Consider the following 23,013-nt stretch of genomic DNA (forward strand, 5'->3'; position numbering starts at 1 on the left):
GTGGGAGGAAGGTCGCTCAGGCTGCTCCCGAGGCCCTGGCCCGTCCCCCATCGTCTTCCCAGCTTCCCAGGAGTAAAACGTCTTGGTGGCTTTTCTCCTGCTCCCTGTACCCAGAATGCACACAGACGGGGAAATAATTTTGGGGAAAAGGAGACAGATGTGCTCAAGCCTTCCCGAGGGTGTGCCTGTCAACCTTGCCCCCAGCTGAGACCCCCGTTTCACCCCAGCCCTCTCTCCCGGCTGCGGCGGCTCACCTGGATGACGACCTTGATGGTGGCAGTGCCCACGATGGGTGTGCACACCAGGCCGCCGGGGTGCTGGCCGTCGGCGCTGAGGTTCTGCTGGCCCATGGTGAACAGCATGGGCACCGCCAGCAGGCTGGCGGCGAGCCAGATGGCGCCGATGAACTTCTTGGTGCGGCTGCGAGACATGAGGGTCTTGGCCTTGAAGGGGTGGCAGATAGCGAGATAGCGCTCCACACTCAGGCTGGCCACGTTGAGGGCCGTGGCGTAGGTGCAGGCGTCTCGGAGGAAGTAGTAGCCGCGGCAGGCGGCGTCGCCGAAGGCCCAGGGGTGATGCACCCAGATGAAGTTGTAGAGCTCCACGGGCATGGCCAGCAGCAGGATGAGCAGGTCGGACAGCGCCAGGCTGCCCAGGTGGTAGTGCACCGTGCTCTGCAGGTGCTGCAGCGACTTCTTGCGCGCCAGCGTGAACGCCGTCACCGCGTTGCCCACCGTGCCCACCACGAACAGCACCAGGTACACGGCTGTCACCAGCACCTTGGAGTAGATGTCCGTGTTCACATCCAAGTCACTGCTGGGCACGGCGGGGACGGGCTCTGACGCGTTGCCTGAGCTGTTGCTGAAGCCCGGGTCCAGCAGCGCTGCCTCCAGTCCCGATGGGAGCAGCGGGAGGGCGTTGGCGCCCTGGGGGGCCGAGGCCGAGCTATTGAGGCTCATGGTGGGCGCGCTCCGGCCGGTCTGCGGTTCTGTCCAGCGCCTCCGAGGCTGGACGCTGGGTAGAAGGAGCCCGAGGGGCGGGCGCGAGGGCGCGAGGGGGCGCGCCTTCCAGCACGGAAGTGCGGGACCCTGACCGCGCCACCCTGGAGCGCTCAGGGCTTGCGCTCGTCTGGGGCTCGGGGCTCCCTCCTCCTCTGGACTCGGGGCTCTAGGCTCCACGAGGGCCCCCGGCTTCCTCCGATCTCCAGACCTCGCGGCTCCTGGCCCCTCCGAGCCTGTGGCGCCGAGCGGAGCGCACGCACAGCTGCCCGGCGCGCTCACTCGCTCTCTCGCGCTCTCCGCGCACTCCCGCCCCGCACACCTCCCCCCACGCCCGCGCCCTCCTGGGCTCCGCGCCTCCATTGAGCTGACGGCGGGCGTGCCCAGCCGTGGGGGGCGCTGGAGGGGGGAGGAGGCGGCCCCAGGCACTGTCCCCGCCCCGCCCGTCTCCCCTGCAAGCTCCCACAGCAATCGGTGGGCTGGGGAGAGCGCCCCAGGGAACTGCAGTTCCGGCAGGGGTGCACGGACACGGGCTCTTTCCGGGCACCCTTCCCCAAGCAGCACGCCTCCTTGCCATGTACTCTCAACTTTCCCGCCCCCAGGAAGGGAGCTGCCTCCTCTCCCCTCTGCAACACCAGCTCGCTCAGCCGTTCAGCCCGGGAGAAGGGGCGATGCGGGCCTTCCCGCTGGGCTGGATGAGCCGCTCCCTCCTGGGGTGCTGGCGTGGTGCCAGAGCTGGGCCCCCAGGAGCTCTAGCACAACTAGGTCGGATGAATGAGGGGCAAAAAGCAGGAAACAAAGCACCCCTTCTCTGTGCAGTTTGGGTGCCTGCACCCAGCACCCTGGGGCGGCCCTGGGCCACTGTGGGTACAAGGGGGCGTGCTGGCCACCTTGTGACTGCCTGGATCTGGTCATCAGAAGTCACCCTCAGGGCCAGCGCCAGCAGGATTTGGCAGGAGCCGCCTGGAATCACACCTCAGGGCCTGGACCTGGCTGGCTGCACCTGCTGTGCTGGGACTAAGACACAAGAGGGACCAAGAGGTGTTGCGGGAACGGGGTGAGGCTGAAGAAGACCTTCTCAGCCCAGGGCCCAGCCCGCCCAGCTGAGAGAAATTTTGGCCTATGAGCCGATGACCAGCACAGATCCATATTTATTCCTTTGTTGTCAGCTTTCTTTGGGCTTGCCTGTTCCACCAAGACCTGTGTTGTCACCAGGGAGTCCTAGCATGTGAAATTCCGTGCTTAAAAATTTAGTCTTCAAAGCAAATGCCAGCATGCCTCCTGTAGGAGCCAGTGCAGCGAGCTCGGGGCAACACGTGGCTCACCCTGGGCCCTGCTACTTAGCATCTGGGCGCGTGTTTCAGCTTCTCTGTGCCTCATTTAGTCCCCAGTGAAGTGGGGATAGTGGCTGAACAGACGGATGCTCGTGGGGCCAGGACTCTTACTGATGCCGCCAGTGCTGGCACACAGTAGGCCCTCAGCGAGCAGCACCTTCCGAGAGTGGAGGGTGAAGTGCCCAGGCCAACAGGAGTTGCTTCAAACCCACCAAATTAGACCAGGTTTGTTCTCTGGGAGACGATAAACACACCGGTTAAGTGAACACATCTTGGCATTGGGACCTGTGTCCCCGTCACCAAAGGAAGTGATGGTGCCAGGCTGGATCGGACCCACGTGCGCTCACTGACACCTCAGCACCCATGGTGCTGCCAGGTCTCACCAGGAATGGTGCTGCCTGGTCGCCTCTGTTGGGAGCCCCCTGAGGGGATGGCACCAGCCCATGGCCACTGGGGCCAGTCCCTTTGCCAGTCAGTAGCTGCTCAGGATGACGCCGGCGGCAACGTGGTCTAGCCTGGCTGCCTACGCTCACTGTTTGGTTTTCAAACCCCTGACCTTTCTGCTAAGCTGGTCTTCTTTTCAAAGATTTCTCTTTGAGCCAGCCTAGGAGCTTAGGAAATCATAAAAGGCAACCTAGAACAAATATTATGACAAAGCATTTACTTAAAACCACTAAGGAAATGTCACTTGGAGGCCTTGTCCTACAAAGTGGGTGGCAGGCCTGGTCCGGCTCCCTGGCGGCCAGCCGGGAACCGCTCCCCTGTACACCCAGGACCTGCGACGTTGCACTGGGGACTGCCAGCTCCACATTGTCTGCCCCTCTCTCTCCTGATCCCCCTACACCAATGCTTCCTAAACAGCCGGGACCCTTTAAAGAAAGTGTTGGTGGGCTCTCGGGAGGGCCCCAGGTGAGGTGTGTCTGTTGGTGACGGCCGTATCCTTGGCTCTTCAAGGGCTTCAGGGGGGAGAGCTCTGTGGCATGAGCTGCTCCGGCCGGCTGCAGAGCCTTGGGAGCCTGCTGCCAGGCTGGACACCCCAACTGCTGCGTGTGACAGGAGGTGGCCCGGCCCGAGTGCAGCGAGGGCTGAGATCTGTTAATGAGGGCCTGCGTTTTGGGGCAAAATAGAAGTTTTGGCTGAGGAGGCGGCAGGCCCCAGGAATGGCTGGGGTGGCCAGGATGGCTCCAGATTTCCTTGAGTCCCTGTGTGATGCAGGTGACATGGCGTCCTGGCTGCTGAGCAGGGGAATTTCCTGCGTCCTGGGGTGGAGATCAAGTCTCAGAGTTGCCAAAGGAAAGATGCCTGGAGGGCCACGGCCAGGGCCGGGTCCTTTGTTTCCTGCACGCTGCCTATTGTGGGGGCTTTTGCTGAGCTAGCGGAAGAGGTAGACAATAGACAGCGTGGCAGGAGTGTGCCATGCCTCCGTCATTGTTCCCAAGTGCAGGACCACCTCTCTGAGGAACCCGAGACAGGTGGCCCCGTGCCACCCTGTGCTGCCCCCGGACCCGCAACCGTGGGAGGGGTGGCTGGCCAGGGCAACGGGCAGTGGTGGTGATGAGGGCATTACTTCTCTGGCTACAAGAATTCAGTCCTTCGAGTCACAGTGCCAGGGCGTCCCTTCCACCTTGGAAAGGGAGTCCCTTTCTTTCCACTGGTCCCCATGTCACCATCGGGTAACTCTTGCTAGAAAGAATGCTTCTTCTAATGTTCAAAAACATTTCACAATAATGCCTGTATCCCTTATCTTTTTATCTATCACTGTGTAACAAAATACCCCAAGCTGAATGGGTCAAAGTGACAAACATTGTTATTATTGTCATCATTACTATGTTTCCTACAAGGCTACAGGTAGGAGAGGGTGATGTTAGGTCTCCTTACAGACAGTAAGATATGTAATATGCATAATTTGTAGCATTTAACTGTAGGTTTTCCCACCTGCATCATGCGAATTGCTCATGTTCCGGAATGTACTGTATCCCCAGGAAGATTTAAAAATAGAACAACACACATACACATGTAAGCAAAGTGTGAGGACCAGCGGCCAGAGGGAAGTGGTGGGGCCTCCTTCCAGCCTGGGCCCGCCTGAGCTCACGGCAGTTTGGGCTGTTGGCGCCCCGAGGCTGGCCCCCAGGCCTGGAGTGCCCATCACCTCTCCCTCCCTCACATTCCCAGGGCTCCCCTTGGCCCTTGGTCACCTGGACTCACAAGGAAGAACCAGAAAAGGGACAGGGCGTGACTGCTCAGAGTGCCGCCCACTACCGTGGGGTTGGGGTGGGGGGTGTGCGTGTCCAGTGTTCCCCGCTCCCCCCGGTGCAGCTGTACGGGCTCCCGGCTGGGCTGCAGCTTCTCAGCCTACTGTGCATTAGAACAACTGTGGATGCCTTCACAAAGGGGTGCTGCCCAGGCCCCCGAGGCTGGTCACCCCTGGATCTCTGGGGGATAAACACTGAAGGAGAGACTGTGTTTCCATTGACCGGAGGCTCTTGGTTCAGAAGAGGGAGCGGCAGGCCTGTGCGGCCGGCTGTGTGGAGGAACGTGAGAACACTCAGCGGATATTTGCTGAATGAATGAATGAAGGAGCGATGGCACAGGGCAGGGCTGGTAAGGCGCAAGCAGCACTGGAGTCTGGTCTGTGGCGTGTGCTGTGACCGAGTCGCCAAGAAGCAGACCTCTCCCCTCGGGGCTGAGATGAGGCCACAGTGAGGGGCTCAGGCCCCCCCAGTCCCCGGCCCACCACAGGCAGAGGGGATCCCGCCTTCGTTTCCAGGGAAAAGCTCCAGGACTGTGGGTGAGCGCTGAGTGGGCTCCCCGGGCGGCTGAGAAGCACCCCCTTCTTGTCCTGAGGTTCCGGTGGGAACGGGGCCAGAGGCAGGGCTTGGGCGGCCGGCCAACCTGGGAAGGACGAGGAGGCAGAGGTCCCGGTGGCGGCCGCTGTCTGACACCTGGCGGCGTTAGTGGGAGACACGGGGTGAGAGAAGGGGGTGCAGGCGGGGGAAGTGGTGCTTCGAGGTCCCAGGTGGCCGCCAACCTGCCGGACTGTGAGCCTCCGTGAGGACCAGCTTCTCCCGCTGAACACCCAGGGGACGCAGGCCCCGGCCCCTGCTCAGGGCCTCCCGCCTGTCTGCTGTGTCCCTCCATCTGTCCAACATCACTGAGTGTGGTCAGTGCCAGGCGACACAGCACTGCTCCCCCAGCTTACAGTCCACTGCGCGGCGCTCGTTTCAGCAGGGAGAGTACTGGGGGCCCGGCTGACATGGGGGCGCGGGGCGGCCTGGGAAGATCACCAGGTGAGGTGGAGCAGCCAGGCCAGAGGGGCTCAGCTCCTGGGACCGTGACCAGGGCAGGTGTGGATTTTATTCCCATGCGTCGCAGGGTCTGTGCAGAGGACGACGTGCGCTGCAGGTTAGGGGCTGGCCCTCTGGGACCTGCTCTCCAAAGCAGTTAGGTGGCTGGGAGGAGGGGACAGACCATGGGGACGCCATTGTCCCAGTCATCAGTGCTCCCCCCACAGAAGCACCGCCCTTTCTCCTAACCATCAAAGCAACCTCGCCCAGCACTTTTCTGGAAGACTGGTTGAGCAGAGCACTTACGAGTATAAGACGGCAGCGACTGGCACTCGCAGCAGAAAGGGGCCAGGGACCAGCTGGGGCAGAGCTGCCAGGTGAACTCCGCTGAGACACTGGAGATCCAGCAGAGATGCGCAAGGGACTGATGTCTCAGAGGAAGCAGGCGGTCACACAGAGCATCCCCTAAGGAAACAGCAAATCTGATTTCCAAAACGTGTTTCAGTGCAGCCCCATTTCCTAAAACTTATTCTCGAGCAGGTTGTGCAGTGACATTCATTTCTGGCTGACCGGCACATAGGTGCTTGTCAGAATTTCCTCTGAAGTGGCACGGGGACTTCTCTGCACCAGGTTTGAAACTGACGGAGTACCCCTCCTCCCCAAGGCCATGGTCTTCCTGTTCCCGACACCTTCAGGCCACGCTGAGAGGAGGGTTCCCAAGTACCAGCGCCGGGGAAGGCGTTTTCCTTTGGAGATTTACTCTTGGGCAAATGACAAACACACAAACAGCACATGCAACACAGAAGGACAAAAATTCCATCTGTTCAGTTTGTAAAGAAAAGCAGTATTTTGTCAGCTGTCACCCTGGGAAGCTGACAGTTTATGCTTTTTATAAATGTACAGATTTGCAGTTAAATTTCCCAGGCATGCTTGTGAACACACTAGGCATGGAAAGCTAAAGGATCACAGTCACTAATGTCACTCTCCCACTTACTGTCAGGAGCCACAGGGACAGTAAGGCTTTCAATTCTATAGGAAGGCCGAGCTCGACAGCTGGAATGAAGGCAGGAATGTCTCAAAAACTCACGTGGGGGCTGTGAGGCCCAGGAGAGGGGACCTGGGGCTGCAGGGACCCCTCTCCCCACCCTGGGACCTTTTCCTCACAGCTTTGCCAGTCAGGAAGGGCAGTTGCATGTCAGCCTCTGTGTCCTCTGCCCTTCTGACCTCTCCCCTGCTGGGGGGAAGACAGAGTTTGCACAAACGTGACTTCTGACGGTTCCGGCCCTGTCCCCTTTGTCTGAAATCAGGAGCTTTAGTTGTCTAGAAATATTTACTAGGAAAACTGTCTCTCATATGAAGATATGACTCCCCAAAATAAAACCTGAATCGGTGCCTCTTTTGCCATTCTTGGCTTGGAGCTCTGTCGTTCCAGGCGACACCAACAGGAAACAAAGCCAGGTGCCAGAGGGGCCGAGGGCAGGTGACCAGGGCACCCCTGCAGCATGGTGCACGGTCCCACAGAGGAACGCCAGCTAGCCAGGTGGCCGGTGAATTCCCAGGTGTTGTTCCGTTCCCATGGCAAGTTTGTGACCCTAGCGAGTGATGGCCGGGCCGAGGGGGCTCAGGTGGCCTCCTGGGTCCTCTCTCGCCTTCACCTGAGTCTCAGCTGTCGACACAGCCCGAGTCCATCTCCTGGCCTCCCCTGCCGGCACGGAAGCACTGGCCAGGAGGCGTGCAGAGAGGGGGCAGCCACTCCAGGCTGACTCAGGCCCCCTCTGGCTGCCACAGCCTGACAGGTGCTCGTGGTAGCGGACCCTGAGTCGCAGCTCATGCTCCAAAGCTCCCCGTGGGCTCCAGGAAGTGGCCCCTCACTGGCGCCCCATTTGCACATGGGGTCTGCTTCTGGGGACCGAAGCTCAGATGGCAACACTGGGGAGCTGTCCGCAGCCTTGCTTAGGGTGGGTGAAGAGCACCCTGGTCATTGGGATGACAATAGAATGGTCACATAAGATGATGAGGACTTCATTGTTTGGTTGGACCGAATCAAAATGTCTCAGGAGCCAGGACCCTCGGCCAAGACAGACGCATAGCAGACCCGTGGCGGGTGGGGCGGGCAGGGCCAGCCAGTGCCCTGGCCAGCGGGGCTCAGGGGGGCTGCTCTGGAGCTGCTGATTCTTGCAGAGTTCCTCGTTTCGGCCCTGTGAGCGCCCAGGGCCTGCAGAACCAAGGGCCACAGCTTGGGGATGTGTTCTCTCGGTCTGAGTGCAAGGCGTGTCTAAAACCATTGTTTTCTCAGGAGGCACAACGCAGGGCCGAGGTGACACACAGCCACTCCAGTCCCCATTCTCGGGCGGCCCTGAGGGCACTCAGAGTGGGAGAGCGTGGACCTTGCCTTGGGCCCAGACCTGGGAAAGCCCTCGCCTGGGATAGGGCCCGGGGCTGTGCAGACACACAGTCCTTCCCTCCGGTGTGAGTGTGGGCAGCGTGACGTCAGCACGTGGAGGGCGGCTGGCTGTGTTCTCCTCGGGAATCCCGCTCAGCATGCAGCTCTGCAGCCTGGTTTTAAAATATCATCACTGGCGAAGAAGGGGCACTAGCACGCTCAGGGAAAATGTGCTCTAGCATCAACGAGCAGTTATAATCAGGTTATGCGTCTTGCCAGCAGGGCCTGCTGTGTACGTCAACACAAGGCCCCTCGCCTGCTGTCACCACAAGGGCCCCTGTGCTGGGTGCTCCTACACGCAGGGGCTCCTTGAAGGCACGCTCCCTCCATCTCGCTACAGACATACACACGCATGTACACACACACACACACACACGCTCAGCCACAGATTGTATGTTAACTGTACATCCACATACAATGGATGTGATGGCTAAGAGAGATGGCGTGTTACTCTGTTTTTCTTCTGAAAAGAGCCACGGCTGCTGGATGTCTCCAAGTGAACGATCTTGCTGTCGACATCCTTAACGGCCCTCTAATCTCAGAGTCTGGCTCCTGCAATCTTTTTCAAATGCCACTTTTGTTTAACAGGCCTTTCCTCTGGCCGGGAAATCTGTTGCTCCTTTGTTAGTCTTCACGACAGGCCAAACAGTGCTGGTCTGCAGGGGACAGCTGGCACTGGCCCCGGAGGGGACATCTGTTGGTTCTGTTTGTCCATATCCAAGGAGCCCCCACCCCCACGCCCCAGGCCTGCCCCTTCTGCTGGGTCACAGGCATCTCTGTGGCTGAGACCACACTGTGTGGCCCAGGGAGGGCTGGCCTCACCTGTCCTGCCCCCGGTCATCAGAGCCACCATTCCCACAGCCTGGGGATGGGTCCAGGGATACTCGCATCATCCAGGCTGGACACTCAGAGTCCTTCCCGCTTGTGGGGAAGCGCCAGCCCCTCCTGCTGGCTGCTCAGCTGGTTCCAGGCAGCGGTGGGGCTGGGAAGAGGCACAGAGCCCTGGTGACATGGCTTTAACCCCCGGTCCTGCGGCACCTGAAGCTTGCCCCGGCCACACCGCTGTCCCTCAGAACTCTGGTCTGACCTGAGTTTCTATGAGCTGCACCCAGGTGCCGTGATCATCTGTGGGGTCGAGTGCCACTTGGTCCCTAAATCCTTTATATGTGAAGACAGAGAAATGGCAGAAAAGCGTGGAGGGCGAGTCCACGGCTCCATTTTTCGATAACCAGCTGGAAAACGGTCACGGCGTCACACAAGAGCAGATTCTCATCTTTGAAATTTCAAGGCTTGGTGATGAAGACAGTAGCTCCTGAGACATTTCAGGTTTCGGTCTGATGGGAATTGTGTGGAGAAGATTTGCTGCTTCCTGGGACAGCCAGCTGTCAGCCTCTCTACAGCACACTGCCAGCTCCAGTTGAATCGCCTATAAGCCAAGTCGCTTCCGAAAAACAATTTTTTGAGAAAACAACTCCGGGCTTTAGTGCTGCTTCCTTAGAACCTGCCCCTCCCGCCTCCCCCCCTGCTGGGACGTGCCTGAGGGGCTCTGAGCTCAGAGCACCCCCCATCCCCAGATCCTGGGCTCGTCCCCCCCACTGGGAGGTGAGTGGGGCTGGCGGCTCTCCTGAGGGTCTCCTTCTGAATGGGACTCGTGGGGACCTAGCTGACACCAACGTTGCCCTCCATCCTCAACCTGCCGAGCGCCCGGGGAGCTGTGCTGTTGCCACCTGTCTCTCTGGGGTCTCCCTGAAACAGACGTGGGACAGGGAGTCACATGCATGCAGGCCGTGCACGGGGGACACCTGGAAGCAGCTCTGGGGCACATAAAGGAGGCCAGGTGGGAAGGTGGCTGATGAGACGGGCACTGGGCACAGAGTGGGTGGGTCCTGGGACCTGTGGACCCCACGTTGGCAGAGGGCAGGAGAGGGGCCTCTTTTCTCCAGGGTCACCCAGGGTTCTCGGGGCTGCCTCCTCACCTGCCTCTTCCTGGCTCATGGGGGCATAGTAAGTACTCCCCTGGGGGACAGTGGAGGGGTGTCGCCTACCCCCCACCACGCGGGCCTTTTTCTGCAGTTCCCTGAGTGCCCCTCAAGGTCCCGGCCCTGAGTGTTCATCATGCTGCTTCCTTTGCTCCCCTGGCGGCGGCACAGGGCCCGGCCTCTGGAAGGCGCTCACCATGTGTTTGTTGACTGACCAAGTGCACTGAGCACCTGGTCTCGTGCGGCCTCCTGGCTCTCCGCCACCTCCGTGGACCTCGGGGGGCACCGCGGGGTGAGCCGGAGGCTGCTCCAAATTAGGAAGTGACCTGAAGACATTGTCTTCAGAGGCTCCCAGCGCCTGTTTGGGGGACTTTTCTTGCACGTGGTACCCTCTCCAGCTGCCTTTTCTCCGTGGCACTGGGACATCCTCCGCCTGCACCAGCCCCCCGGGTGAGATAGTGACGCTAGTTCAGACTTAAGGGTCACTGACTGCTACGACTTAATGTGCCCCCTTTTTCTTTATATCTGACAACAAAGGATTCTTTTAAAAATTAGAACAGGACATAAAAATGTGAGTGTGGAATGGCGGCCAGCTGGTGGGGGCTGTGTGTCGGGGCCAGAGCTCCTGAGGGCTCAGAAACGGTGCTGGCTTTCCACCGGCGAGTGCCCGGGGCCCCTCCTGCAGCTGGTGAAGCCTGAAGCCTAAACCGTCTCCCGCCCGCCTCCCGCCCCCGCCTCCGCCCGTTGTGGAGCCGTTTTCTTCATTCCCAAGCTGTGGAAGATGACATTCAGTCACAGCTGGGACAGCAGACGAGTAATAGACTCGGCACCTCTGCTGTTGTCCTTGGGAGACAGAGGAAGGCGGCTGCGGCGCTTCTCAGCTTCGAGGGGAGAAAGGCTCATTTAGGCTGATGCTTCGCAGAGTGCCTCCTCCGCCTCCGAAAGCTGCGAGACGTCACCTGTCATCCTGAGCCGGGAGGGACTCCTCGCGGGGCTTCATTCACACAGAGACACTCAGCGCGTTTCTCAGAAGCAGGGCAGGCGCTCTGCTCCCCACGCACACATCGCTCTGCCCAGACTGACTGACATAACTGGGAATGCCTCCGGGCTCTCACAGCCGCAGGGGAGTCCACCCACCCAGAAGGGCACCAACCCCCACACAGGATGGGGGTGAGGGAGGGGACGGGCTTCTAGGGGGCGGAAGCCTGGAGCGCCTCCTACACGCCCTCCTTCCCCGCTCAGCTGCCAAGGGCGTTTCAGGGAGGCCAAGCCATTATCCTCATAACCGAACAGGTTTGTCCGCACGTGTTTAACAAAACCTAACGTTAAACGAATGTGCCTGGTGTTCCCCAGGACGAGGGCTTTCACCTCCGCTGTCACCGTCTGTATCAGGCCACTCTGCACCTTGGGCACTGGAAACATGCACTTTCCTTTCTGGAGGAGAAGGCAGGTGGTTCGTCCTCCAGAGAAAGTAGCCTTGGAGAGCACATGGGACACCGTTGTGGCCTTGGTGACCTCCACTGGGGAGGACACTCTGTGACGCCCAGGCTGGGTCTCAGGCTTCCTGGGTTCCCCCTCTTGCCCTTCGGACCACCCACCATCCCCACGCACCCCTCCTTGGCGGTGCTCCCACCACTCGTGTTCCCAGAAAAAGAGTGGTCACCCACAGCCCGACCTGCTGACCCTGCCACTTAGAGGTTTTCTGGGGGAAAGGGAGAGTAAATACACAAAGCAGTGGTCATTCTTGCCCTGTGTGCTGCAAAGATGCAGTCGTTAGCTGCAAACGAAGTTCAGGTGGGCCTTTGGGGTGGGCAGTGGAGGCAGGGCAATTAGGCTGCTGTGCACGCACACACACACACTCACACACACTCACATACACACACACTCACACACGCACACTCACACGCACATGCGCACACTCACACGCACACATACACTCACTCTCACACACTCACACGCACACACGTACACTCACACTCACACTCACACACACACTCACACTCACACACACACATCCTATTGTTCTGTTTTTCTGGAGACCTCCAATGGACACAGGCCCGTTATTCAGCGCTTGGTGCCTTGCCCATCAAGCAAGGATGATGATTATTTTAATAATCATCTGTACTGTGTTGTCTGTAGTCCAGGTCCTTGTCCAGAGTCCACAAACCCCAGTGAAGTCCATGCTGTGGTATCCTCCCCATTTCGGAGGTGGGGAACCTGAGGCAAGGAAGGCTTAAGTAAAACGCCCAGACCTCCCATGTCTGAACCCACGGGGTCTGCCCCAAGTCCACGAAAGTCATGCTGCACTGCTGGTCCCCTGCCTTGTGGCTTTGGGCATGCGCTGATTTATTCAACTATAGGCGCAGTGTATCTGATATTGTGTCGGCCTCTGCTTTTCCATCTACATACTAATCACTATTCCCGCTGCTCAGCACTCTCCTCGGCTGGCTGCTGTCCTCTCCCAGAGTCAGGGGCCGCCTGCCAGGAGCCCCCAGGAGAGCCACGGGGCAGTCTGGGCCCCGTCCCCACCGTGCATGGCCAGAGCGGAGGGCTGGGCCCCTTCAGCGGCGGCGCCCCAGAGCCTGTGGTCCCCAGCACCACTTGGAATAAACGATCAAGTTATGAATTAAGCACAACAGAATGTAATTACCATGGGAGCCAGCTGAGAATAAAATGCATTATACACACAACAGTCACTACATGGCCCTCACATGTGCCTTTCTAATGTGCTACCAATTAGAATAAATCTAAGCAGTTATCACCCAGAGAAATTGCTCCCACAGTTCATCTCTGTGTCCCCAAGGGGCCGGCACAGAGAGAAAGTGCCTTGAGCCCAGGGGTTTCGCCCGCCAGCCCAGCTGATCCGTTAGGGACTACAGGCCTCTAGCCTCAGACCAGACAGGGGTCACCTCGGGGTCCTGGGATGACCCGATGACGGCAGTCAGCACTGCGTTTCTCGGGGGCGTCCTCAGAGCTCTGCACAGACACACCCGTTCATCCTCACCTGCGCTAACACCTGCGACCATGCAAATGAGCCTCAGAACATGGCGCCCAGTGAGCGCAGCCAGAGCCAGAAGGCCGCGCGCGTGGTGTGCGAGCCCATTGACAGGAGCTGTCCGGGACAGAGTTCCAGCGACAGGAGGTGGGGCAGTGGCGGCGGGGGTGGGGCCGGGGCCGGGGCTGGGGCCAGTGTTTCATACGCCGGGATGAAAACACTCCAGCTGACCGTGGTGGCAGTCACTCAAACCCACTGACTGTACACGCTAACGGGTGAGCCACACGGCGTGTGATCTACACTGCAATAATGCAGTTTGCACAAAATGTGAGCTTTAAACAAGTACCCCTCCCCTTCCCAGCCCGGACCCCGTTCAATGGCAACGACAGGAGAGGAAGAATCTGGAAGCACTGGCTTCTGCCAGGAACTGGGGTCCCACACCTGAAGGGGGCCGGGGGTCTTCCATCAGGGAGAGCGTGTTTGGGAGCTTGGAGGGTTCCAGGCGCTGTCTGTGGGTCAGTCCCAGCGGCCCGCCGAGCTCTGTCCCAGGTCCCCGCTGCCCTCCCGCTGGCCGTTTCCCTGGGGCTCAGCCCTGGGCCTGGCCTAGAGCAGGTGCTCTATTAATTCTCGAATGTCGTCCACAGGCCTGGGAGCCTGTCAGTTGCCAGCTCTCTGCTCAACCCCACACCCTGCCCAGTTCCTGTCAAATAAAGGCAGCTGGGTTGGGAGGCGTGGGCAGCTCCCAGTTGCAGAAGTGTCTCCCAGGGGAGTGGGAAGACGAGGCCCAGCTGTGGCTTGTGTTTGTGGAGAAGGGAGGACAGCTGGGGATGAGGACGTGGGTCCTGCCCACCTGGTGGGCTGGCTGGGCTCTGGCTTCCAGGGAGCCTGACACCCAGGACGTGTCTGTGCTGCCCCCTGGTGCCTAGTGGCTGCAACTGCGGGTCCTCTGAGCCCCCTGGCTCTGCATAGGAGAGGCCAGAAGGTGGGGTGCTGGGCTCAGAGCTCACACCAGAAGTGGTGCCTGGGGGCCCAGGTCCGAGGTGGAATCAGAAGACAACCAGCCAATTCCCCCTGCACTGGAGAAGGCAGGGCACGTCCTGGATTCCCGAGGCCACGGTCCCCCAGCTTTCGCTGTCCCCAGAGGACAAGGGGGCCGTTTGCTCAGGACACCAGCCCAGGATGCCTGAATGCACGGGAGAGGGAGGCCCCTGCCTTTGGCAGCGCAGCGACTGGGGTCAGACGTTGACAACACCTTGAGGCACCTCCAGCTGGCAGTGCCACGAATGGGGTCTTTTGTTTTGCTTCGATATTGCTTCTTCTAAGAATGGTCTGCTGAGCACTGTGACATCCCTACCCTCCAGATGCCAACAGACACCCCCACCCCAAAAGCAGGCAAGAGGACACCCCGGAGAGCTGGGCCTCACTCAGGGCCAAGTAGGACCTGAGGCCTGGGGAGCGGAACACCCCCAAAGACTGACTCTGACCCGGGCCCCTGAGGGTGGGGGGACGAAGACAGAGGGTATGGTCCAGACGGAGGGTTCGTGGGACCCGACCTGCAGAGGCGGCGGGGAGGGAACGTGAGGAGCCCAGGGCTGTCGTCTCACTTGAGGGCTCCATGGATGACGTGGGAGCCAGGGTGTGGCAGCTGGACCACCGGGCAGGTCCTGAGGTGGCGTGTGCCCAGGGCTGGAGGGGAGGAGCCATTTAGAAGGAGTTTTGAGGTGAAACTAAGGGTAACAAGGACCCAATGTGGCTGAGGTGTAGAGATGTCACAACAAACAGGTGAGGAGGCACAAGCTGCTCCTGGGAGAGGCTGGGGTGGGCTCTGTGGGATGCCCAGGCCCCGGGGCAGCCCAGCCACGGGTGTGGGTGAGATCGTGGGAACACGAGATGTCAGGAGGTGAGGCCAGGACGGAGCTCCGGGGACTCCAACATTAGACTCTCTCACCTGGGTGGTGGGTGAGGCAGTGAGGAGCCTCCTGGGGGAGCAGAAACCCACCTCCCGCACCCACTCCTCCATTTGACATGGTGTTGACAGCGAGCTTCTGAGCACCTTATGCAGACGCAGTGGACGTTGTAGTCGGTCATTGCCCAGCCTGGTCATCACTCCATCAGAACTGGACATTTACGAAAAGATAACCCAGTACCGGGCTCCTTGTGCCGTTTCTCAAAACACACGCACACGCACACGCACACGCACACTCTTGCCCCAGGGGCAGTGTCTGGCCACCTGTCCTGAGTCCCATGCTTCCAGATGGGAGTCCCGGTCATTTATGAAAGTGAAGCGGGACCCCACGCTGAGGACCCAGGTAGGCTGGACCCTGAAGGGAGGAGACTCTTGGGTCACAATGAGGGAAGCGGTCCCTGGAAGGAAACCCCCACCCGGAGGCCGTGGCCAAGTGAGGGCTCATCGACGCAGCCCACTGCAGGCTCACAAAAACTCACATGGAGCATGTGCAGAACTACCCGAGTTTGCGTATTCAAAGAATAAAGCACACTGGGTGATGCTTTAAATATCAAAATATATTTATATACACACAATTTTAACTGAGGACACCCGGGAGCAAACATCCCGGGAAAGCCTGACGGATGCCCTCCAGGCAGGATGCACAGCTGCCCTCTGCCCACCACACGATCGGGTAAAAAACAGGTTCTATAAATAAGTGTTTATGCAAAATATGGGTCTGTAGACATAGGCTTATGGAGCTGCTCCCATCCCAGGACAGGCGGCGGCAGCAGGTTTTGAATCACACATCAAGGAGAAGGCGCCACATGGGTCACGGGAAACGGTCTCCCAGCTGCTTCCCCTCCATCAGGACCAACACGGGACTCAGTCGGAGGCACCACCGGGCCACCAGCACGCCCACGGTGGGTGGCAGCACTCCGTACTTTCCACTGAGTGGCCCCGCCAGCGCCTGTGCAATCAGCGAGAACCTGTGCGAGCCCTGTGTGCGCCAACATCATAGCACAATCGATAAACTGTGGCACCGCCAGCTTCTCACAGCGGCCATTTACAAAGAATCAAGGGAGAGGGGATGCGTCTCAGCTCGGTCCGTGCACATCTCATAGCTTCCGATGGAGTTAACTCAAGACCGCGCAGGCTTTTAAAAGCTCTGCTGATGTGCCCAGGGTTCCTGAGGTCCGTCAACGCTGTTCGGCTATGTCCACTGGGGAAAAGCCAGAGTGTGAAATGGCTGGGAAAAGGGGGGGCGAGGAGCGGAGGCAGCGCTGTGTCCCCCAGGGAAGGGGTCCAGTGGCAGGGCGGGCCCCGCTCCTTCCGAACCAGAAGGTGCCCCGCTCCCCACCATGTGCGTTTGGGACGTGTCATGCGTTCTTTCTCCTTGCTGCCTTTGAGGCTCGGATATGTGCGGCCCCTGGTTTGGACCCCCCGGAATCCAACGGGAGATTTTCCAAGGATCCTCAGCACTGGGCGAGCAATTGGTGAGGGGTCAGCCCTTTTGGGGAGAAGTTGGATGGTGTTTTCGGGGAACGCTGATTGGTGGCCCAGGCCTGGAGCGGGCAGGAGGGCCGTCAGACATCCCTCTGAAGCTGGAGGGCCGAGGGGGCATCCTGGAGGTCTGTGGGGTTGTCGGAGGCAGAGGACTGGCTGGGCAGAGAAGTTTCCAGGCCGTGGGAAGCCCCTGAGGGGTGCTTGTACAGGAAGCAGGCGGTGGCAAAGAAGAGAAAGCCCAGCACCTGGGAAGAAAGGAACTGCTGGACGGAGCCACGTGACCTCCGACCGGAGCTGCCCACTCAGCACTCGCAGTTCTGAGCCCCCGCCTGGCCTGGGTTCCTCTCAAGGTCCCGAGGACCCCTGCTCTGGCGAGAAGACCCACCTTTCCTGCATAGCTAGTCCCCAGCATGTACACCAATACTGTAACTGAGGAATGGAGACGCCCTTTGACTAAAAATAGAGGCACTTGGGGGGGTGCTTGTTGTGGGCTGAACAGTCAGTGCCCCCCTAAAAGACATGTCCAAATCCTTACCCCCAGAACCTGTGAATGGGACCTTAATTTGGAAATAGGGTCTTTGCAAATGTGACTAAGTTAAGGATCTTGAGATGAGATGGCTGGGCTAGGGTGGTCCCCCAATCCAATGGCTGGTGTCCTCACGAGGAAGCAGAGACCGATTTGACACAAATACGCACAGGGAGAGGCCACGTGAACATGGAGGCAGAGATGGGGCGATGCGTCCACGAGCCAAGGGCTGCCAGCTGCCCCTGACACTGGGGGACAGGCCTGGGACGGGTCCTCCCTTGGAGCCCCTGAAAGAGCCAACCCTGTGACACCTGGATCTGGGAGTTCTGCCTCCAGGACTGGGAGAATCGATTCCTGCTGTTTGCAGCCGCCTGGTTTGTGGTCCATTGTTACAGTGGCCCCAGGAACCTAGCTCAGAAGAGGTTAGCACCGGTGCTCCAACCTCACGGGTCATGACAGGGATGACACACGGGCTTGCAAAGGACCGTGGGAGCACGTGTGCTGGCCTCTGTATACACGTGTGAACATTAACATGTAAATGCTGGTTTTAGCAGAAACACACCCCGCCCCCCGTGCTTCCTGGAGCGTCTTGGGGCTGACGGGCCTGAAGCTGCATTAGTGAGTGAGGCTGTTTCCACTTTGCAGAGCGATTAAACTCCTGGGGTGCACCTGTCTGCGCCTCTGCTGGCATTAGCCCATCCTAACCTCTGTGGTCCTTGTTGTCTGTGCCGAGGTCGCAGGTGATTACCTGGGCAGGCAGACGCCCCGGGCACCACCTGCGGCTCTGGGTAGGGGGCCATATAACACAAACAAGAAAACCAAGGGCCAGCTCCCCAGGAAGGGCATGTCTCTTTAAAATTGACCCAGTGCTATTCTGCAGAGCCCCACAAACCCCTCCTCACACTTGGCTCTTTTTACCTAATCTGCAGGGAGATAAACTAGGGTCAGCTGAGACTCCTCCATCTTTGAGGCCTTTCATGAAAAGGCTGCTGCCAGTGGGCCGTTCCTGAGTCCGCCCTCCATCCAAGGAAGAAAACGGAGACACTCTGACTGACTGGCCTGGGATTTCATTTTATTTGGAAGGTTCTGTGCCCTCTCCTCCAGTGGGGGGGGAAATTCAAAACAAACTCTGTGCTTCACCCCAGGAGCATCTGCCAAGAGTTACAGCGGAAGTTTCTCCACAAAGCTTGAAACAGAGGGTCAGGCTAGAAATGGGACGGCGCCCTGGGCACATTAGAGTCTGTTGCTCAGACGCATCATGCCAACCTGGCCGACGTGTGCAGGGCTGCCAGGCTGCTCTATGCAGGGCACCGGGTGCTATTTTTCCAAAGCCTTAGCTGCCCAGAGCCACAGGGCAAACCCCCAGGCTGGGAGACAGGGGAGGGGGCTGCTCCCAACGCCCGGAGCTGCAAGCTGCAGGCGCCCGTGACCCTGGCCTGCTCTCCCCCACTGCCCCCTCTGCTGTCACCACATCACCAGGGTCCCAACAACACCTCTAAATGCGGAAGGACACCGCTTCTGCACACCAGGCAGGAGTGATGCCTTCGGCCCCCAGGATCAGAGGTCCTGGTGGAGTGCCTAGACCCCTCCACTCACCTTATACACCAGCCCGGCGACAAGCATGTACCGGCTCATGGCCGCATTCTGGTACACAAAGCAGGAACCCTGCCTGCCGCACTGGTCCTGCCACAGCAGGCACGCCTTGTCGATCACCCAGCCAAAGGCGATGGGCCCTGGGATGCCCCCTACAAAGAGAAGCCCACTCAGAACCCCAGCACGCCAGGGTGGGAGGGTGCGACAGGCAGTGCCAGCGCCCCGGCAAGCCCAGGCTCTCAGAAAGGCGACCTCAGCCATTGGTGTTCTCAGGGGGTGCAGGGGGAACTTAAATGTGCCTCTGGGGGACTTGGCATCAGGCCAGGTGATTCCCCATGACCTCTGACCCCCACGGAGCCTTTGTGTTAATGAGGAAAAGGCTCCCTCTGGGCAAAGAAATGGCCATGGGTCCCTCTAGCGGCCTGTAAGGGAATGGCGTCCTTCCCCAGGTGGGCACAGCCTCCCTCGGTCAGGAATGCACACCAGCTTGGTGAGGAGACGCCTGCCAGGTGCCCTTATGCAGTGAACACACTGCACCACTGTCCATGGTTTCCTCACACTGCACAGTACCTAGAGTTCTAACCACAATCCACTGGATTCCCAGTGCGAAGGATCTCTGCTGGTCACAGACACACCTGAAATGGGGAAACACAGCGTCACGCCTGAGGGAAGGGTGGCTGTTCGCCAAGTCACACCCCCAAGCCAGAGGCCACGTCCTGGCTGAGACCCAGGCTGCAGCACCGCCTCCCCAGGTGGCAAGCACCTCACAGAGGCATAGTTCTTTCCTGCCACTGCTTTCAGGGGGCCTGGCAGGCACCCCGCAGGATCTGCAGAGCTCCACCATAGCACGCTGCAAGGGAAGGTTCTGGGCCGCAGTGGAGCCCAGGCCCCGTGGCTTACCGTAAAGTTGCCGTCAGCGCAGGAATGCTGCTGAGGAATGTAAAGATAATTACAACGAATATGAAAACCAGAAGGAGGGGCTTTCTTTGACAAGTTGAAGTGCATTTCCCTGCAGTAGCACTGCCAAAACCAGAGGAAAAATTCTGAGGGACACAGCTACAGTCTCGGTACACCTGAGGACCGCAACAACAGCGCCGATTACAGGAGGAAGAGACAGGGGCCCTCCCAGGGTCCGGGGCGCAATGGCCGGGAAGTGGGCAGCGGCCGCACTCACCTTCTGGCCTCCTGGGCCAGACACGGCTGTCTCAGGGCACCCTGCGTGGCAGGGCGAGTAATACATGAGGCCATCGGAGCCGCACACGGGGCTGTAGTGTTCTGGCCGGCAGCCACAGGCGACGTTGCAGGCAGCTGTCAGGTCCAGGTGACCCTCGGGCAGGAGGCTGCAGACAGGAGATTCGGGTGGTGAGGCTGAGGCCAGGGCCAGGCGGGGCCCCGCCTGGACACAGGGCCAGCCTCGGGTCTCATCCCCACCAGCCCACGTCTGTGGGTTTACACAGAACGGAACTTCATACGTTGCCTCTTGCTCCCAGGATCCTTGGAAGTTCTCACAGCAAAGCAAACGCAGCCCTGCGCTGCTCTCCAACCACGAGTGCAATGCGCACCTGGGCTGGCTTGTATTTCGGACGGGCCGTGGATTCACACGGCTCAAAACGAGAAAGGGGACTGGGTCCGACGCCCCGCACGACACTGACTCCGCTCACTAGCACAGGCCCCGGCCGCACGTGTGCAGATCGCTGATCCGTGCACACATCGGCGGTCGCAGACACATGCTTTCTTTTTTACTCACACTGGTCATACTGCACACGCTGCACTGCTCCTTCTGTTCTCCCCACTCAACATTGTGTTTTGGAGGTGGCCCAAGCACCACAGCCCTCCTCCCGTTGGTGGTGGCAGAGCCCTGTGTGCGGGGCACAGGCAGTTCAGCCAGTCCACTCTCCGCCGACTCTTAGATTTTCCCGATTGTGGTTCGCTGACAAAGCTACCACCACCACCAGGAATTCTGGGGGGGACTTGCAGGGCCCCGGGGCAGGTCCCCTGCTTCTATTTCAGATTTCCCCAAATCAACACCCAAAGGGCTATTCCCCTCATATTCCCAGGACACAATGACGCACGGGGCTGATCCTTAGCCACTGTCCACGTCAATACATAGACAGGCTGGGCTGTTATTGTCCCATTTTATAGGTGGGAATACTGAGGCTCAGAGCCGGGCCAGAGCCCAGGGGCCTTTATAGTGACTGTTAATTGGTGTGATGTGCGCCCCACTGAGGGTGTTGTCCTTGCTGCAAACAGTGACCTTCCCTCCCACGGACCAATGTGCCCCACAGGTGAGCTGGGGGCCTTACCTCCCACCATAGCTGGCCGTCACGCCTGCCGTGGGCACATTGGGGCAGTGTGTGAAGAAGACCAAGATGGCCAGCAGGCTGGTGAGGGTGCAGAGGAGGCAGAACTTGATGATGCTTGAGCCACGGAGCTTGAACTTGTTCACGAAAAAGCCACCTAGGAAGGTGCCGCCGCCACCCGCCGGCACCACCAGGTACCCTGTGGGAGAGGGTGAGGCTCAGGGCGGGGTTCAGCAGTGTCCTTAACCCATCGTGTCTTGTTATCCCCACTTTACAGATGGGACACTGAGGCTCAGACAGACCGACCCCTGTCCGGGTGGCAGCGCTGGGCTCTCTGTGCGCCGGGCCCTGACCGGAGCTCTCAGCCACTGCTCTGCTGCTGGGGCAGCCTTGGCCCAGGGCCCAGGGGCAGGGCAAGACTGGGACGGGCAGAGGTCAGGGGCACCAGCTCACAGCCTCTGCCCGTCAAACTGTGGGGGGACATCTGAACTCTGTGGCCATGGCCATTTACTGTGAAGTTGAGATTAGCTGGCATGGGGATCCCAGGATGGGAGTAGAGGCTCCAAGGGGCAGGGGGGGCCATCTCCCCAGCAGTGACCAAAGCCCGCTCTGGGAGTAGTAGTGGGGGGACTCCAGAAAATGTGACTGTTCCAGGAGAGGGGCCCCTGTAGGGAAGGGGAGGCAGTTGTTGTGGGTGGGGTTCTGGGCATGTGGGGTCGGCTGAGAGGCCAGGCGAGGAGGGGTGTCCAGGGGCATTAGTCAGAAACGGGGGGCAGGGCCTCCTGGGCAGGGAATGGAACCCTGAGGGGTGGGCACTGCTGGACTGGCGCTGCTCAGACACACCCCACATTCCACACATCACATGGACTCCGTGCCCTGTGACGAGGTCCCCACCTCCTGCCAGGCGTGTTCTCGGCGAGGCTGCAGCTGCCCCGTGAGCAGTGGCAGGAGAGGAGGCCTGAGGGCCCTTGCTCTCCTGGGAGGGCCTGCCTATTCACCACAGAACGCCTGCGGCGGGGCAGGTCCAAGGCGGCTAGCCTCATGGCTCACAGGGACGCCCAAGCCCAAGGGTCTGAGTGCCCACTGGAGCGCTGCCACCCAAACCCTTCCTGCAATAAGCCAGGGACGACACAGGCCGAGGCCCTCGGTGGTGAGCTGGCGGCACAGGTGAGCTGCAGCCTGCCCCTGGCTGGTCCCCTGAGCTTGAGCGGGGTCCCACTAGGAGGGTCCTCAGAGAGACCGGTCAGCACACCCTGCCCGGGAAGGACAGTCCGCTCTCGTAAACACGGTCAGGTTTATGAGTAACATTGCTTGTGTAAAAGCCGACATTCGCTCTCCCAGCACATGTGGCGCAGTGCTGTCTGGGGCTTTCCAGAAGACCCCCTCAAAGACCCACTCTCGCCTGAGAAATAACAGAGAGGATTCCCAGATTTGGCAGTTTTCTCACCAAACAAGGTGGCCGCTTCTGAGGCACTCAGGCTGAACTGGGACTCGAGGAACTTGGGGCCAAAGGTGGACATGCCGGCAATGAGGGTGGCCTCGGTGGCCCCGGCCAGGCAGAGCAGGATGAACGTGGGGTTCCTCAGGAGAAGCCAGATGGAACTGGAGGGGTGGGGAGAGGGGACCAGAGAGAAGAGACAGAGGGTCAAAGTGGGCCAGAGCCAGGGCCTGAGCAAACCACGGTGCCTCAGGCCGTCGCCCCCCCCTCCTGAGGACAAGGAGCCCAGGGGCGTGCGGCCTCGAGTCTGGCTGTGGGGCCGAGGGAGTGTGTTCACTCGAGGAGACGGCAACTCTGCAGAATGGTTTTCGAGAATGCTGGACGTGGGCTGTGAGCCTGGGGGTGTTCATGTCACACCTTACAGCTTCGTTGAGGAGCGGCCCTGTCACAGAGTGGAGAGGCTCAGTGCCAGGCTACAGTCAGCTTGTGGGACGAGGACACAGGCTCAGTGAGGGCCACTCACTCGGGGAGGACTGGGGTCCTGCCTTGTTAGAGGTTGGAGCAGTGCTTGTGCCCGAATGCGCCGTTTAAACGTGAAAGACACTCGGAGAGTACAAAAATGTCATGGGTGACACAAAACTGACAAAGCCCTCCTGACAGACAGTAAAGGAG

The 23,013-nt window shown here is 59.7% G+C and overlaps 2 protein-coding genes across 4 annotated transcripts in view; both read right to left on the reverse strand.

Annotated features, from left to right (window-relative positions):
- NTSR1 (neurotensin receptor 1) overlaps positions 1-1,277 on the reverse strand; it is a 28,780-nt gene extending 27,503 nt beyond the window's left edge. Inside the window, exon 1 of the mRNA XM_019637193.1 lies at positions 255-1,277. Within this exon, the coding sequence (XP_019492738.1) occupies positions 255-959 (705 nt within the window). The 5' untranslated portion in view covers positions 960-1,277. The remainder of the gene's footprint in view (positions 1-254) is intronic.
- Positions 1,278-15,548: 14,271 nt separating this feature from the next.
- Positions 15,549-23,013, reverse strand: part of SLCO4A1 (solute carrier organic anion transporter family member 4A1) — a 24,892-nt gene continuing 17,427 nt past the window's right edge. For 2 of the 3 annotated variants that reach the window (XM_019637240.1, XM_019637238.1), the window contains 7 exons: positions 22,351-22,505; positions 20,907-21,102; positions 19,778-19,943; positions 19,504-19,676; positions 19,174-19,238; positions 18,607-18,755; positions 15,549-16,729 (listed from right to left, as the gene is read on the reverse strand). In XM_019637240.1, the coding sequence (XP_019492785.1) occupies positions 16,565-16,729; positions 18,607-18,755; positions 19,174-19,238; positions 19,504-19,676; positions 19,778-19,943; positions 20,907-21,102; positions 22,351-22,505 (1,069 nt within the window). In that variant the 3' untranslated portion in view covers positions 15,549-16,564. The other variant, XM_019637239.1, reaches the window with a different exon arrangement.

The sequence above is a fragment of the Hipposideros armiger genome, unplaced genomic scaffold (genome assembly GCF_001890085.2).
Source record: "Hipposideros armiger isolate ML-2016 unplaced genomic scaffold, ASM189008v1 scaffold_32, whole genome shotgun sequence".
NCBI classification, from domain to species: Eukaryota; Metazoa; Chordata; class Mammalia; order Chiroptera; family Hipposideridae; genus Hipposideros; species Hipposideros armiger.